Below are 18425 nucleotides of genomic sequence, written 5' to 3'. Positions count from 1 at the left end.
TCCACCAATACATAGTTGCCACGTCATCTCCTGTTTGCCTCAATACCGGTCGAATTTCGATAGCCTCACGTACGACGCCGTCAACAATGCCATGAACAGGTAGGTGGTTTGGGTGGCGTGGTCTGGCCTTCACACCAACACCAAATTATTATTATTATTATTTTTAACGGCCCCACACCGAATTATCTAAAAGATAAAAATCTTTACCAAGTGAGCTAGCCTTTTATTGATATACAAACCTATTTATTTATAAATTTATGGATATTTTGTGTCTCTCCTAAAGCTTTTAAGATCCAAACAATCAATAGACATCGTACATTTAAATCTCATGACATATCTTTAATAGGTTAATTAAATATTGCAGACATGTTTATATTAATTATTACATATTATTACATTAGGTTGATTAAATACTGCAGGCATGTTTATTATTTATTAAATACTAGAATTACCACCCGCCGCAATTTCATTAGTTATATATCCTGTTAGATGAAAGGAAAATGTTTTCTCACATAACCACGAGGCCTGTGTGTAAAACCGAGAAAAAAATAACTAAGTCGATCTCTGACTCGCATGTTGCGACAGTCCTATCAAACGGGGAAAAATAGACGCGTTGCGACATACATGAAAAAATGTTGAACCCCACACGCACGTTGCGGCGTGTTAAGTCGGAAATTTAGAACGACACGTTAACCGGGGAACTTATGAAAGATAAAAGGTATATAAGAGACTAAAGTTGAAAGTGAAAAAAGTGTTGAGATTAAATTGCAAAAAAATGAAAAGCTTTGGGTTGAAAGTAAAAAAAATTAAAGGGGTTAAATTGCAAAAGATGAAAACTTTTGAATTAGAAGTGAAAATCAAATTAATCAAAGGGGTTAGAATACCAAAGATTGAAACTTTAGACTTAAAGTGCCAAATATCGAAATTTTAGAGTTAAAAAAGAAATCAATTAAACAAAAGAGATAAATAGATTTAATTAAATTGATGTTTAATATTAGTATTATTATTTAATAAAAGAGATAAATAAATAAATAAATAAAGGTGAGAAATTACCAGAGAATAATATGTGTTTAAAAAGGATTTTTGTTTATTAGTATAAGAAAGACTATTATATTAATTTTTTTCTCTATCTATAAACTAAGAACATGTTTTTCTTCTTTTTCTTCCTCCTTGTTCTTTCGTAAAACTAAATAATCGTTGCCTTTTGCTGCCCGCCACTCTCGGTCACTGTTCGAGAAAAATTTCCAAATTTTTTTTCTCTTTGGTTTTCCCTGTAGTTACTTTCGAGGGTCAAAGTCTAGAAAATAATTTCATTAAAGATCCTTAAAATTAACTTAGTAACTCGTTAATTGACATCATGCCGAAAGATACCACATGTCGTCTTCTATGAAACAACATAATTTTTTTAATTACAAGGCTTGTAACCTATAGAAAGAAATGTCGTAATTGACTGAATGTCTTAAACAATTTTTTTATAACCTTTTAGACTATCTATAATGCCACAACACCGAGAGCCACCTCATTGCAAAAGGGTGTGGCACACTGTCCTGCAGATGCGTTGTGGAAGTGTGAAGGGCAGTAAGTGGGCCGATTCACGGGCATGTGGCGGGTGGTCACACACAAACTATTTCAATTACTTTTCCCAACCAATATCACAATTAACCACGTTATATTCATTTTCTTTATTTAGATTGGTTAGTGAAACTATTAGACATTTAGTGGAAAACGATGAGTGAAAACAACCATGACTATATGACAATGACGCAACACCAATGTTTTTCACTTTTTAATAAAAGTGTTACGGGATAGACTTGTCTCAAATTCCTTGGGATCTAGAGGGTTGATTTTGACTTTGAAGGGTTAAAATTTTCTGATACTATTTTGTTTTATTTTTATGAACGTGGATATCACTAATTAACTTATGATAATATTAGTTGTTTAATTGTATTTTTATTTTGTCAAAATTATATTCTACCCTGATGATGAGCTATTCAATAATCTGCAAGGAATCATGGATATTTTAAAAGTTTCTAGATGATGTAAATGCAAATTAATATCTATCAAGATTGAAAATGATTTTCTTTAAAATATATAGTGTAGTGTATATTATGGGTGAATACGAAAATAACAAAAGAGAAGTCAGATTGATTGTAGTGTCGGTGATCTGAACCTTTTCCTAACTTTGAACTTTAATTATTTTTCCTGAAATTAATTATTAGAAAGGAACATGATTCTGTTTATCTATATCTATCTTTAATTAATTTATTGTTTATCGTTTTATTATATGATTGATCAAGAGCTAGTACACTTAAACAGAGGCAAATAGGATTGTAGTAAATGGTATAACTTAAGTTTGAGGTTGTGAGACCCATGATTAGCGAACGGAAAAGACTCAAGGGGTCGAATAATACGACAAACAACATAGGTGCTCCCTTTCTAGTTATTAGATCATCCCCTAATTTTAGCAACTTTAAAGGATTTGATTTTAATAGTAAAATCATGTAAGGGGCTGTTTGTTTACATTTTAGTGAAACTTTTAATGATTCAAACATCTTACTGGTTCAACATTTAATGGTTTAGACTGATTGTTTCGCAAACAAACATCTGAATGGTTTAGACATTTGCCTCTGAATGGTTAAACATTATACTAAGTCTGAATGTTTAAGACCTCTAATCTGAATTGGTCAGACATTTGCCTATAAACGATTAAGCAGTATAATGGCTCTTAATGATTCAGACCTCTTACTGATTCAGCACTTAATGGTTCAGACCTCTTATTGGTTCAGCACTTAACCATTTAGAAGCTGTCAAACAACCTCTAAATTGCTTTGGCCACTTGGGTTGTAGCCCAGTGGTAAGAATCAAAGCTTCTTTGAAGTAGACCTAACTTCTAATCTTGTGCAAGGAGTAATTTATTGGAATAGCATGATGAGTGTTTGCTGTTAGCCTTTCAAAAAAAAAAAAAAATGTAAATCACTTAATTTACTAGTTTTTTACCCATCTAATTTCATTAACTTGCTCTCAGTTTCAATGTTCAAGATTTAAAATTACCTACTAAAATTTCAATATTTCCTCTAAGAGTAAACTTGATGCGATAATATCAACATATCCACAGACGACAGAGAATAAAAAGAAATTTGTCTTTCAATAAAAAAAAAATTATATCAATTTCTCTTGGGGGTACGAGCGTGGAACCTGCATCCACTTGCGCGGGTGTTCCCGAGCTACCCCTCCAACGGTAAAAAACACGCACCCAACTTCATTACCTGGCTCGGTGACTACTCCCCTCTAGCCCTACCGCCCCCCACTACCAAACGATGGAGAAGCCGCTATATTGGTGTAACCCGTAAGGAGTACCCAAGTGGTGCCCCTTTTACCCTTAAGAGAATTTCTTTATTATTTGTGTTTCCTCTCTTCGTTAGTTATAATTACATAGATTGAGAATTGGGAAGTGCTTGAGTAACTGATATGAATGCTAGAAAAAGCAACAAGTTTTGACTTGAAGTTATGTAGCTGAAATTTGACAATATGTGCCTCATCTTCCAACTTGATTGGTCCTCAAGATCCACTATTTTGTAGAATAAATAAGATGAAAAAGTTTCAGTCAAAACCTATGTAGGTAATACTCCAATTGTCTCAATCAGTGGGCACTTAAAACTTGGCTTCAAGAAGACTTTGATCCTGAAACTTGGGCCCAATTTCTTGTCAAGATGAATCCGACGACATGCAATAACCATGACGTAAATTTTTAACACGATACGAAACTAATATAGAACCTGCTCTTTGTTTAGTTAGATAAATCATGTTCGTGCCAATCTAAAGACTCACGGGTTGACCCACTAATTTAAACTGTTTATATCTTTAAAAAAATTATGCTTTATGTCCTAACTTAATTTGATTAAAAATTTATGCTAAAACATAAAAGATAATTTAAAAAATTTATGCTAAAACATAAAAGATAATTTAAAAATTCAATGTGACTATTATATATTTATACACACACTAAGACCATGTGTAGTGGTAACTTGTTATAATGCCCCCACCATGGGGCATTATCCGACACGTGGCAACCCAGTCAGCATGGGGCATTATAGCATAAAGTGGTGTAGTGGGGATAATGCCCCTTTCAATCCTTAAAAAAAAAAACAAAAAAACAAAGTGATTTCTCATTGGTGGGTCAACTCAAGTCATACATCTAACAAGTGCAAAATGGCGTTATAATTATAATGCCCAAGCAAATTTTTTTCCCCCATAATGCCCTATGTAATGGAAGAGTGGGCGTTTTTTTTTGTTATAATGCCCCCATAATGCCCCACTACACATGGTCTAACAAGTGGAGGGTAGTCGCAATTGCACCCAGATCTTGAAATTTGTTTCTCTTATTCTATTGTTTAACAATAATAATATTATTATTTTTAATCAAATTTACACTGATTTCTTAATTAGACTTCGACAACCCATTGACTTTGCTGTCTGTTTTACTTATATTTAGTACCCCACGAGCTAGACTCCTACATTGTCCTTGGATTTCACACCACAATTCCATTTATCTTAAATGTTCCACGCAAACGTTTTATTTTATTCCTATGGAGTTTTAAAAAATAAATTATAAAGGAACTCATCACTAACCTTTTATTTGATAACTTTGTAAACAATACTAAAAATTAGTTTCACAATAATCATCGTTTAAAATAATAAAAACATAATTATGGATTAGGTTCTTCAATGAGTGAGCTAAACCACGTCAAAATCAATTTGCGCTCGAGTTATGATCCTCGATTTAAGTTGATAGTGATGGCTCCACTTTTTCGGAGGCATAAAATGAACTTAAGAATAGGGCCTTTCTGAATTTTATTGTCAAAACCGCTACAAAATGTCACATGTTTTAATCAAAACAACTTACGTGTGTTGACCCATTATCGAACCCGTCTAATATGCAATAATCCCTTTCAATTTGTACATTTTTAAAAAGTTATTTAATACATGAAAGTGATAAAGAACTTGCAAATATATTTAGGAAAATAAGTGCCACTACAAGATGGAATGTCATGTCATTAAGTCTTCAAATATATACACACAATGACCAAGAGCCATTAACATAGTCTTAATATCTAGAAATGAGATCCAAACTCTTAAAATAACACTCTTCCATTCCTACAATAAGAAATTCATACATACGATGTTGGCAGGGTAGACCCACATAGAGTGGGTCAGGGTTTCCGGACCTTAATATTTTTTTAAAAAATTAGTAGATTCGGTATATGAAATTTTATAAGGACCCCATAAATACTATTAGGTGGACACCATAGAAAGAAAATAAAAGCTGGTGTAGTGGTAAATCCCCCTCTTTACTAACTTATTTATTACAATTGTTGATTGTTACCACTAAGCATTATAAGTTATTACTTCTTACTCAAAATTAAGATAATATAAAAAAACCAATAAAACCGAAAATAAATAGAAATGTTGATATCACAGACAAAATAATATACTTTGTTGAAAAGGGGGTATAATATCACAATTTTGTGTTTACAAAATATCACATTTGTCTAAATATGTTTGCAAAGAAAAACTCTTGCATAACCTTACATAAATACTAAAACCTTTCAATGCATAACCTTAATTAAAACAAAGTCATGTGATCACATGAAAAGGGTATGTGCCACCGTTTATGACGGTTTTAATGGTCATAAATGGTTGTTTTTTTTAAGTAGTGTTGTTGACTTGTTGGGATTTTATGTGTTTAATTTTTTAAATACCCCGATTTGGATTATTTAAATGTATAAAATTTTGTTATTTAATAAAAAAAAGCCGTTTGTCTCCTTTCTTGAGATGGAAATATCGTGGAACCCGAAATACTCAATTCAAAATTTCTCATTGTTAATTAATCATTCACCAACTACCACCGACACCCACCCTGGATAACGCCGGAGTTCATCATTCCATACTTGCGATTTATACTTTTTTTAAATTTAAAAATTAAGTTTTATGTTTAAAATTAATTAAATGTAAAAAACTTCTTTTCCTGTATGGATGTTTATATACGTGCACTCAATGGCTGACTCAGAAATCTTTTTCATGGGGTGTGAATTTTAAGAGACTTTTGTCGATCTCTATATAATAAATGTTTTCTGTTCCGCTCGGGTCGGGTTGGATAATGTAGGGTCATAAAAAAAGAGATAAATGTCATTTTAGTCCTTCTGGTTTGGGCCATTTTTCTAGTTTAGTCCAAAGGTTTCATTTTTTCGTATGTGGATCCAAAAAGGTTTCACCGTTGTCATTTTAGTCCACTGGGTTAACTTCATTCATTATTTATGTTAACGAGAAGGGCAATTCGGTCATTTTATATGGCCAAATTGTCCTTATAGTTAACAGAATTACATATAAAATGACCGAATTGTCCTTCTCATTAACAGAAAAAATGGATGAAGTTAACACAGTGGACTAAACTAGCAACGGTGAAACCTTTTTGGACCCACAGACGAAAAATGAAACCTTTGGACTAAACTAGCAAAATGATTCAAACCACAGGAACTAAAATGATATTTAACTCAAAAAAGAATACTTTTATACGATCAACAAGAGTACGTCAAATGTTATTACAAATGCATAATGAAAATATACTGTACGGAATTTAATTTTTTGAAATCTGGCCGTAATCATTGTTTTCAAAACCAAACTGGACATTGAGCCGAACACGTTACTAGATAGATCCGTTGGCTCGGATTAAGAACTAGCATGGGCAGATCTTAGAAGAGCTCTGGCAGGGCCACGGCCGGGGCAAGTTTTTCGGTGGTAGTGCTAATTTTCTGCATTTCGATCGAAAATTTTTATATATACTATGTTTGGCCCGGGCTTGCCCGGGCTTTTTTTAGTGCCCGTGTCTTTCAGCCCTGGCACATTCAACGGGCAAGATCCGCCACTGAGAACTAGACGACATCAAATTTTGCTTAAAATTTATAATAATACAAAAAATACATAAAAAGGTAACAAGATTATATGGTAATCTAAGTTTTCCAGACTTGTTTATAGTTATGTTTATCAATATTTAGCAAATTAAATTAAGTCTTAAAATACTATAGTTAAGACTTAACTAATTTTTTATTTGAAAATAGCGACAAAAATATATCAAATAATAACGTGGATAACGCGAAATTTGCATTATTCAAGTATAAAGGTATGTTTTTAGCAACGTTAGTTAATAAAAAAAAAAAAAAACTAAACATGTTACTGGTAATTAATTTGCATCCACCATGAAATGGATTTTCAAAATAAAAATAAAAAATAGAAACCACAACTGAAGAGAGAAGCAAAGAATATTGAACTTTCAATTTTGTTTCTTTACCAAATTAAAAACACAGAGGTGGGAAATCTAGAAAAATAAAAATATCCAGGACAGCAGGTGTGAACTGTGAAACCAGTAACTTTTTTAAGTAATAATGATCTCATGTATGTATATAAACACATGCATGTAGGGATACATCTATGTGTGTGAGTCCAGACATACACTTCTCACACCCTTCAACCCCCCTCCCCCCTTGGATTTTGTTCCTTAAACAATTGAACTCTTGTGTATGGTTCACTAATCTGTCCCACAAATCTTCAACATTATACCAGGTACATACTAAACCTCTGTTTTATGCTCTGTTTTTCAGTCTATATTTAGGGTTCTTGCAAGATCTTTACTGAATTATAGTTATTTACTTTTAGTCATTTTGACAGATAATTGTGTGGTGTTTATAGTTAGTTCAATGTTGTAGATCTGATTTTGGGCATAAAAACTTAAGAACATGATTTGTGTCAATCTTAGTGGGCATAAAAACTTAAGAACATGATTTTCATGTGATTGGTTCATAAAGGTGAACCTTACATGGATGGACATATGCTAACTAAACAATTCAGTAATAGTGAAGTGATGATAGCCACTAGATCTTGATTTTTTTTTCTTTTTCCCATTTATTAATTAATAATATTATTTTCCATCAATCATCAGATCCACACTGGTTTCATGACTTCACTTTACTGTCCATTGTACTTATGTTATTACACACATAAGCTAGATCTGTCCTTAACTTCAACAACACAGTTTCCACCTTTAGTAAGTTGTGGAATCTTGGTCTGTCTCAAGAATCTGTCTAGTTCATATTTCATTTGTGTCATGTTTATTTGTTTGATTAAAATCATAAAAGTAACACTAGTGCTCGTTAGTGTTTGATAAAGTTTGGATCTTGTGGTATTCGTCTAGATCTAAATGTCAAAGTTTCACTTGGGACGACGACTGGTGTAAATATGTAAATCTGTAATTTGCTTTGGACTGCCTCGGTCTGAGGTAGTTGCGTTTTAATGATGTTTACTTTTCAAAAAAAAAAAAAAAAATTGGATCTTGATTGGATTTAAAGGGTTAGTTTTGTGGGTCCCACAGTTGATATTTTCGTGACCGAATTATTCGGTGTGATTCACACATTATTTTGCTAACAGGTTTTGTAGATTAGAAGGGAAAATGAAGGTAAAGGATATTAAGCAAGATGATAAGCATGATAAACATGCAAGACAGAATGATAAAACTTCAAAGGTTATGTCAATAGGGATACTGCTTGTGTTTTGCGGGTTTTCGTTTTATCTTGGTGGGATCTTTTGTTCTGAGAAGCACGGGTTTGTTAGCACCGAGGAAGTTGTGAAGTCCGCTGAATCGCCCAAAAAGACCGTTTCTACTCCGGTCCAAGTGAAGGCGGTTTCTTTCCCTCAATGCAGTGCTGATTTACAAGACTACACGCCTTGCACCGATCCTCAGGTATTATTATATCTTGTTGAAACGGGTTAGTTTTAGTACGATAAAAATGTTTATTTTATAATGCGCGACACAAATCAATCGGATCATGGTAATTCAAACGCGACCAATTTAGCCCATTTATCAAAACGGGTGGAACAGGTTGACGGGTGGTGATCAAGTTGTAACCGTGTTAATCAGGTCTGTGGGTTATAATATATTGGTTAAACGGGTCGTAAAGGGGTTAACAAGTTGGCGGGTCCAGTTTAATTAAATGGGTTAAACATGTCACGCCAACATGACCAAACAGGTTAACCCGAATACGACACGTTTATTAAACGGGTTAGATATTACAACCCGGAACCTACTTATTTTGTCGAAAATTGACACATGTAGGCAAATTAGTTAAAATTGTATGGTTTTGACTTTTGATCGACGACAGAGATGGATGAAATACGGACGACACAGGCTTACATTCATGGAACGCCACTGTCCACCAGCTTTCGACCGAAAAGAGTGTCTAGTACCACCGCCCGATGGCTACAAGGAGCCAATCAGATGGCCAAAGAGCAAAAATGAATGTTGGTACAGGTAAACATTCCATCTCTATCAATCTTTTTTTTTTTTTTTTTTTATTATTATGAAACTTCAACTCAATTAAAATGTAACTTTTTTCATGAACATTAGGAATGTCCCTTATGATTGGATCAACAAACAAAAATCTAACCAGCATTGGTTAAGGAAAGAAGGGGAGAAGTTCTACTTCCCTGGTGGTGGTACCATGTTTCCTAATGGTGTTAGTGCTTATGTTGATTTAATGCAAAACTTAATTCCCGGGATGAAAGACGGGACTATACGTACCGCCATTGATACTGGTTGTGGGGTACGTTTTCTCCTACTTTTTTCTTTTTGATAACTATGAGAACCTGTTGTCAGAAAACTCATGGGACCTACCGGTATCCTGCTTCTATTGGAGGGACTTGAGCGCTTACTACTGCGTCGCTCAGATTCGTTTTTTTTTTTTGTCTTCAGGTGGCTAGTTGGGGAGGTGACTTACTCGATCGTGGGATTCTTACAATTTCTCTTGCTCCGAGAGATAATCACGAGGCGCAAGTCCAATTCGCCCTAGAACGTGGGATTCCGGCCATTCTTGGAATCATATCAACGCAACGTCTTCCGTTCCCTTCAAACTCGTTCGATATGGCTCATTGCTCTAGATGCCTGATCCCGTGGACCGAATTCGGTAAGTTAGTTTACTCGATAACATAATAGTGTATTATCATTGAAGATTTATATGCTTCATGTGTTTGATAAAATGTCTAAATGACGTTCAGGTGGAATTTACCTTCTTGAAGTACATCGAATCCTCCGTCCCGGAGGCTTTTGGGTCCTATCAGGCCCTCCGGTAAACTACGAGAACCGTTGGAGAGGTTGGAACACGACAGTCGAAGAACAAAAATCCGATTACGATAAACTACAAGAGCTACTAACATCAATGTGCTTTAAGTTATACAACAAAAAAGACGATATTGCCGTGTGGCAAAAATCCACTGACAACAACTGTTATAAACAACTCGACACTCCCGACACCTACCCGCCAAAATGTGATGACGGGACCGAGCCTGATTCAGCATGGTACACCCCGTTGAGACCTTGTGTCGTTGTACCCGACCCGAAAAACAAAAAATCTAGCTTGAAGTCCATTGCAAAATGGCCCGAAAGATTGCACGTGGCTCCAGAACGGGTGGCTGATGTTCGTGGCGGTAATGATGGCGCGTTTAAGCATGACGAGAGCAAGTGGAAGAGTCGGGTGAAGCACTACAAGAAGCTGCTTCCGGCTCTTGGAACCAACAAAATCAGAAATGTAATGGATATGAATACGGTTTATGGTGGTTTCGCTGCGGCTTTGGTTGAGGATCCACTTTGGGTCATGAATGTCGTGTCTTCGTATGCTTCGAATACACTCCCCGTGGTATTTGATCGAGGTCTCATCGGAACTTTCCACGATTGGTAAGTTTAAACGAGATTATAAGTTACAACATAAAGCGCGTCGGGTTGGATTGAGTTGGGTTGATGCTCTATATTTTTTCCACTAAAAAATTCAGATCATTACATAATTATTATGTCATATATGATTGAAAAAGCATATAATTTAATTTTTTTAATAAATTACCTAAGGAGAAAAAGCATAACCCGAACCCGACCTATTCGAACTATAATTCTTGTGTGGTTTTATATACGAATTTATTTCTTTGCTCTTTTTTAGGTGCGAGGCGTTCTCAACATATCCTCGGACATACGATCTCCTCCACGTAGACGGCCTCTTCACAACCGAAAGCCACAGGTTAGCTATCGCATTTCGGTTTTTGTTAACTTTGACTTTTGCTTTTTAAGGAGTTAACTGTCATTTTCGTCCTGTGGTTTGGTGGAAAATGTCATTTCAGTCCAAAAACCACCAAACAACCACAGGGGACGAAACTGGCGCAAATTTTTTTATTGGACTAGAGTGGTATTTTCCACCAAACCACAGGGACGAAAATGATAGTTAACTCGCTTTTTAAGTTGACTTTGCATTAAAGGTGTTAGATGGTGGTTACTAATTATTAACGGGCTTAAGCCCATTGGACATAGCCCAAGTTGAGGGTACCATCTACATAAACGGGCTCGGTTTCTCATGTTTGACTTTGACTTTTATGTGTAGGTGTGAGATGAAATACGTGTTATTGGAAATGGACCGGATTTTGAGACCAAACGGGTACGTGATCGTCAGGGAATCGAGCTACTTTGTGGATGCGATCGCGACAATAGCGAAAGGAATGAAATGGGGTTGTCACAAAGAATCCACCGAGTACAATATCGAGACCGAGAAGGTTTTGATTTGCCAGAAGAAACTTTGGTACTCAAACTAGAGCTCGTAGTTGACCTCAAAAGTCAAAATATATTATTTTTGCATCAAAGGACACAGGTTTAATTAAATTGCAAACAGGCACAAAGTATAACAAATATCTTGAATGCAAAAAACAATTCATTTTAAAAAAGTTTTCGGGGGAAGAATTTATACCAGGAAATCTTTTTTTTTTTTTTCTGTTAAAATTGTTAGCAACAATTGTAAGCTTATATTTATACCAAGTAATGTACAACTTTCATAGGATGAAGTACAAGTTATAATGTACAACTTTTATAATTTTATTAAGTTGTACTTAATAATATCATTTATTGTTATATTACAGGGCGGTCTAACATTTTTTAGTAAACTTTTCATACTTGTTTTTCTTAACTTTGTTTTTGAAACTTTTACATACTAAACCAAGTCATCAACTAACTTATATGTTAAGAGGCTTGTGTTGAGGTTATGTTCCAGAAATTTGAGGGCCATATGCCTCCATTATATGTACTTGTAAGCCTCTAAGTAACCCTCAAATAACAATGTGAGTGAAACTAATGTGTGAAAAGTGTGTATACTAATTTCAGACAAGTTTTGAAATGGGAATCACCAGCCTAAACCACACACAAACTACAAGTGTAGTGTGGATGGCAAGACCGAATATCAATTTGTAGACACTATGGGCGAACTTTCAATTACAAACCTCTGTCGAATACTAGCCAAATTTTGATTTGTGATTTAGGGATTTTTCTAATTCTACTAAAGCAAGTAAACAAGAGAACATAGCAAGCAAGCAAGATGGTGAACTGACTGGAAACAGATAACGATGAGAAAGAACTACTCAAGTTTCGAATCCCTATGACCTCTAGTCCTGACTAATGGCTAAAGCTCCGAATCTACCCAGAAAACCTCCACCGAAGGATGATTAACCAAAATAGAAGATGGAACAGAGTGATGAAGTGCTAAACTGGAAACGACTCGATCTATCGATACTGGATCCCACGACTATCAGATTAATGGCAAATGCGGTGCTAAAATCCTCTAGTCATGAATCTAAACCTGCTAAATAATTGAAAATCTAGGAAACCCTAAACGCGAATATATAGTTGGATCCGAGCTATCGGTCACCCAAACTGAAACAACGTCTAGATAATAACCTAGCAATTCCCTAGAGTTGCCAAAAAAGGATGCACACTTTACTCAGTTGATTTTAGTTAATTTGATTAAACCTGGATTATCTCTAATCTCAAGATTTAGACCAAAAACCTAGCAGATTAACAACCTAGAATGCCTAAATAGTTCCAGACTGGACTAACAAGATCATCTAACCAAATAATCAGTCTCAATCAAGACAAGTACGCATATTCATAAACAATTATTAAACAAGAATACGTAAATCATTACAATTCAACCAAATATTCAAAACTGAGCATTCAAAGTATCAAATCATAGCTCATCTAACCTAGGTAGAATGAAAAGTTTAGCTACTCATAATCAAAGCAACAAAAACTAATTCAAATTCCAAATCAAACATTGTACGGATGAGTTTTAAACACATAATAATCAAAAAACCAAACCCGAGCAGCCTACAATCTTCAATCCGATGATACCGAATCTTCGAACCTTCGAACCGTAATTTTATAAATAGGTTCCGGTTCCAGTTCTTAAATTTTTGTGAAAATGGTTCCCGGTTCGGTTCCGGTTACGAACCGCTAGAACCGTTTGAGATTTTAAATATTCTAAACCCTATTTAATTAATGGGCTTTTCAACTTCATACGACCATCTAAATTTTTTTTCCTCCTGTTTATATTCATTCTAGAATACGGTCAATCTTTCATCTTCCAATTCTTCTCCATCTCTAGACCCTAACCCTAATTGCAATCATACAGATTGGTCTCTATCAACACCTAGCAGTACAGGCACGTTGTTCCACTATTCTACATGATATATTTTTTGGGTGATTGTCATTTTTTTCCTTTCATACATGCAAATAAAATAAGAAAGTGATTTTAGTTTGATACAGTGTTCATAAATTAATATCACAGTATGTATAAAAATATAGTTTGTTTGGTTTTCTATAAAGAAATAGGGTGTTCGAAAATTAATATGAATATGTATAAATATAGTTTCTTTGAGTTATTTATAAAACAACAGGAAGAGATTAGTTCGTGGGGCTAGGGCTGTAAACGAACCAAACGTTCAGCGAACAGTTCGTGAACCGTTCGGCGGGAAGTTCGTTTATGTTCGTTCGGTAGCTTAATGAACGAACACGAACAAAAAATTTCGTTCGGTTAGCTTAGCGAACGAACACGAACACAGGTCTCGTTCGTTCGACTACGTTCGTGAACGTTCGGTAATATGTTCGTTTACGTTCGTTCGTGTTCGTTTGATTATATAAAAAAATAATAAATAATAAACCTTTTATCTAAACATATTGAAAACTTGAAATCCTATTTTTTCTAAGTTAGCTAAAATTTGGACATTCTAAGACATTTTTGAGGCTAATTATGTCTAAATTAGTTAAACTTGATTCATCGTTTGGTGGTCTAATAGACTTCTTGTATTTTGATTTATCATTTGATGGTTGTATTTAACTACTTATATCAATGTTTAAGGATAACGATGTTTTTATTTTTTTTATTTTCAATTTAAATGTTCGTTTGCGTTTGTTTGTGTTCGAGACCAGTGTTTACAAACTGTTCCTGAACAACTGAATTTCCTTAACGAACGAACACGAACATAAACTTATGTTCGGTATGCGTTCGTGAACATGCTAATTTCCTTAACGAACGAACACGAACATGGCCTTGTTCGTGTTCGTTCGGTTCGTTTACAACCCTACGTGGGGCCATAGGAAAAGATTAGTGCAAAATCAAAAGATGCATCTAGTATACATTATATATTCATGTTGAAACATTACAAATTGATTGTGTTGCATATTAGTTGCAGGTTTGTACAATAAATGGATCATACAAAAAATGTTTCTAATGATGAGACTGAGGAAAACGAAACCACTGATGAAACGCAAACCGGGAATATAAGAATGATAACTAGGAAAAGGAAGATCAAAGGTGAATGTTGGAAACATTTTGATGAATTTTATGACGAGGAAGGCAATAGAAAAGGAAAATGCAAATACTGTGTAAAAGAATTGTTTGGTAAAAACGGGACATCATCAATGAATAAGCTTTACAAAAGCTGCGAAAAGAATCCAGCTAACCAAGGAAGAGATTAACCTAACTTGGTTTTTAACAAAACCGATGATGGCCAAGGTATGATGAGAACATGGAAGTTTGACCCGATTAAGGTTAGAAATTTATTAGTTAAAATGATTATTATAGATGAGCTTTCGTTCTCGTTTGTCGAACGACCAGGGTTTAGGGAGTTTATGGAAGCCTTATGCCCTAATTTTAATGTCCCTTCACGTTTCACCGTGACCCGTGATATGCTAGACTTGTATTTGGAAGAGAAAAGAAAACTAAGAAATTTTTTTGTTAAAGACTTAGTCTTATGTAGATGTTTATGAGAAGATTGAGATGATGAAGATCAAATGAAGTTTGAAGATGTTCGTTTTAATTTTTAACACCAATGGTTGGAATTGTTTTATTTAGAGTTCGTTTTATTGTTGCTACTTTTATTTTAGATGGTTTGAACTTGAATGTTGCAACTCTTACTTATATGTTTTGAATGATTAGATTGATTTGTATTGAATTATTAATTTTAGGATTTAATTAACAACCGGTTCCAGCGAGAACCGTTTCCACAAGAACCGTTTAATCCGGTTCTAAACCGAACCGGAACCGTTAAAATACGGTTCGGTTCCGGTTCTTATTTTTAACATTAAACAGTTCCGTTTCGGTTCGACTCGGCTCGGTTTTGAACCGTTGCACATCCCTAGATATTTGGGTTATAAAAAGGGCAACTTATATAAACACAAATTCTTTGTTTTCTAAATAAAATAGAATAATAAATATTTGAAATCTAAATCCTAATGAAACCAAACAGATAAGTTGTTTTTATTTTTTCTTCAACGCCTGTACATATGAATTATTATCGAATTTATAATCAATCCTTTCTAATTGTCCAACCAACTAAGTCATGGTTAATTAACTGGTAAATTAAGTTTATCATACTCTCCATCCTTTAATAATTAGAAATAGTGGGAATGCCCGTGCGTTGCTGCGGGTATTTATGTTTTTTTGACGCGCGTTGCGTGACAGGATTAAAGCAATTTATTTTTATACCAATTTGCGAAGGCAAGTAATATATCAATTCACAATGGCGGCTCTAGTAGCGTGATCGCGCTATGCGACGTGATACACAATATAGGATGGTGAGTTATAGGGTGCCCACGCGATGAGGTGGCTCTAGTACGGATTTGGGCTTTAACCAAACCGAAACTAAGCTTCGGTTATGAAGTTTTATAATCAATCTGTTTCGAAGTGGGTCATTTGAATTTTAGTTAAAATCTAACAATTTAGGTGTATTTTTTTTTTTTTGGTATTGGCTGTTTGATCTCAAGGACGATGGCCTAAAATACCAAAAATGAAAACTTGCATTTTTTACTCTAGACCAGTACTCTTTTTATATTGAAAAGGCTGGCTAAAAAAAAATCCTTTACAGTGCATTTTTTTACTCCAGGCTAGTGCTCTTTTAATTTTTGACTCTTAATGCCAACACAGTTGTGTACATGTTTTATGATCGTTATAATGACAATAACATTTTGTAGAAATCATATAAATGTGTAACTAAAGTGATTACAAAGGTCGCATGCATTGTAAGACCGTGGGGTATAGTGGGACGGGGGTTTGGGGTATGGGTTGACACGTGGTTTGGGGGGCTTCGCTGGGCTGACCCACATTGAAGACGGTATGGTGGGGCGGGGGTTTGGGGCGTGGCCAGCGCAAATGGCTGTTCTATATTTTTTAAAACAAAAAATTTAAAATTTTTAATGTTTTTTAAATAAAGAAAATTACATAAAAAAATTCCTAGCGCTTATATTTTTTTTTTATCTCTTCTCTCATCTCCAACATTAGTTCCAATTCTTCACCCTCTAGGTGATCAATGGGCTAGACTAGAAATTTCATATCATCTCGTCTTTGTTTCAGGGCATTCCTAGCTTCTTTGCTCTTCCGAATTTCGGCCCTTTTTCGTTTTGTAGAATGTGAATAGTGATAATTATAGAAGATGTGGAGTGTATTGTGGTTGAATGTGGTAAAAAAAAGGAATAGAAGTGTCAGTTTTATAGTGAAAAAATAATTTTTTTTAACATAGCCGTTGGTCAACGGCTAGCCCAACGGCTAGTTTGGCTTGGCCAAGGAGAACCCGCCATGTCATACCGATAGACCCGCCCCACGCCGGGCTTTAAACTCCCGCCCCTTGGGCTACGCCCCAACCCAAGCCCACCTGGGGTAGTGGCTTGGGCGTTTTCAGCCAACCCACGCCCTAACCCAAGCCCCATACCCCACAGTCTAATAGACTTTTATTTTTGGCAATTTTCAATCCATGTAAACCACAGTTTTCCCTTTAAGATAGAAATTTTACTCGACTTATTAGAGATAAGAAACGCAACTTAAATCAACTCATTTATAAGTAAATGGGTCAACACCTCATGAAAAAAAAAAACCTAAGACTTAAATAATAATCAAGTCAAAATATCAGAAGTAGATCTAGCACTATGAGGACAAATACGACATAGAGAAGGACAAATGGATTGGTAACTTTGCTCTAAAAGTGTTGTTTCCTAATTTATACGACATAGAGATGGACAATGCAATTTTTGTATTTAACTGAATATTAACTGGATCATATAGAGTGATATCAACATGGATGTGTCGAAAAAGCAATATGTCAGACACAGCTTGTCGTGTTACTCGTTTCTTGGTTGCCGAGAAAGGTAACTGAGAGGACAGAGAGCGTATTTAGCATCCCCTAGCCCAAGATGTAGAACTTTCAATATGGACAAACATACATCAAGCCCAATAAAGTATGCAGCTCTAAAGGGCCCATTAGCTGATCAGTTCCAAACCTCATCCCTGCATCAATGTCTTCCTCTGTTGCAACTCCAGTATACAACGTATGCGTGAAAGGCTTCTTTAATCATTGCCATTTGTATCTGGTTCACACTGAAGCCCACATAATCCTGTAAGCGAACAACTATTTGTTCAAACCTGTAATTTTTGTAACACACAACAGTAAACCAAGCTGAAAAAAAGGGCTTAGAAGTTACATTTGACAGCAACAATTTAACAATAAACAGTTAAAACCTCCCTGCCAAAGTTTTTGTAGCATTGAACATTTCATTAACGTATCCGGACCGCGGATAATCTCAACAAGTTTCATGATTGGAGGGAGGGGTTCATGAAATGCATACCGGTAACTTGTTGTGGTTGTTTTGTTGCACTTGCAGGATGAGTAATGGAGATAGAACTCGTATTTGATGCTAAAATGGAAGACCCTTTGACAGGTGAAGATGAATCGTATCATTCAAGAAGAGTAATGGAGACAAACCTGAAATATTAAATAGGCAAATTGGATTTAAATAATCTTAACTCACTGTTATTGGCCAATAATAATTCCAACTCATTTAATCACCAATAATAATCCGAATTATTCACTTTTATTTGTAAAATACTCCCAGTTAAAAAAACACTAACTAGGTTAAAAATTTGCTGATGTGGCCCTTTTAGCTGATGTGTCATATGACGTGGCAGTTGATGTGGCATTTTTTGAGGACGTGGCAGCTGATGTGGCAGTCTACGTGGCATTTTTTG

General features: G+C 35.0%; 1 protein-coding gene and 1 pseudogene across 1 annotated transcript; one reads left to right on the top strand and one right to left on the bottom strand.

Annotated features, from left to right (window-relative positions):
• Positions 1-7307: 7307 nt before the first annotated feature.
• LOC110899298 (probable methyltransferase PMT21) lies at positions 7308-11994 on the top strand. Its single transcript, XM_022146187.2, has 8 exons — positions 7308-7617; positions 8479-8791; positions 9210-9358; positions 9455-9650; positions 9800-10010; positions 10102-10777; positions 11034-11111; positions 11469-11994. Exons 2-8 carry the CDS (start codon positions 8501-8503, stop codon positions 11674-11676), a joined length of 1809 nt encoding a protein of 602 aa, XP_022001879.1. The 5' UTR covers positions 7308-7617; positions 8479-8500; the 3' UTR covers positions 11677-11994.
• A 5380-nt stretch (positions 11995-17374) lies between these two features.
• On the bottom strand, positions 17375-18134 carry LOC118485854 (annotated as a pseudogene).
• Positions 18135-18425: the final 291 nt, after the last annotated feature.

This window comes from Helianthus annuus, chromosome 13 (assembly GCF_002127325.2).
Source record: "Helianthus annuus cultivar XRQ/B chromosome 13, HanXRQr2.0-SUNRISE, whole genome shotgun sequence".
Lineage (NCBI taxonomy): Eukaryota > Viridiplantae > Streptophyta > Magnoliopsida > Asterales > Asteraceae > Helianthus > Helianthus annuus.
Note: the sequence above shows the minus strand (reverse complement) of the source record. Positions and strands in the feature narration are given on the sequence as shown.

Bases quoted from the DNA above. Each gene is read 5' to 3' on its own strand.
- LOC110899298 (XM_022146187.2), top strand. From the start codon at position 8,501: ATGAAGGTAAAGGATATTAAGCAAGATGATAAGCATGATAAACATGCA. The intron at 8,792-9,209 runs GTATTATTATAT...GATCGACGACAG, and splicing joins CGCCTTGCACCGATCCTCAG to AGATGGATGAAATACGGACG. The intron at 10,011-10,101 runs GTAAGTTAGTTT...AATGACGTTCAG, and splicing joins GATCCCGTGGACCGAATTCG to GTGGAATTTACCTTCTTGAA.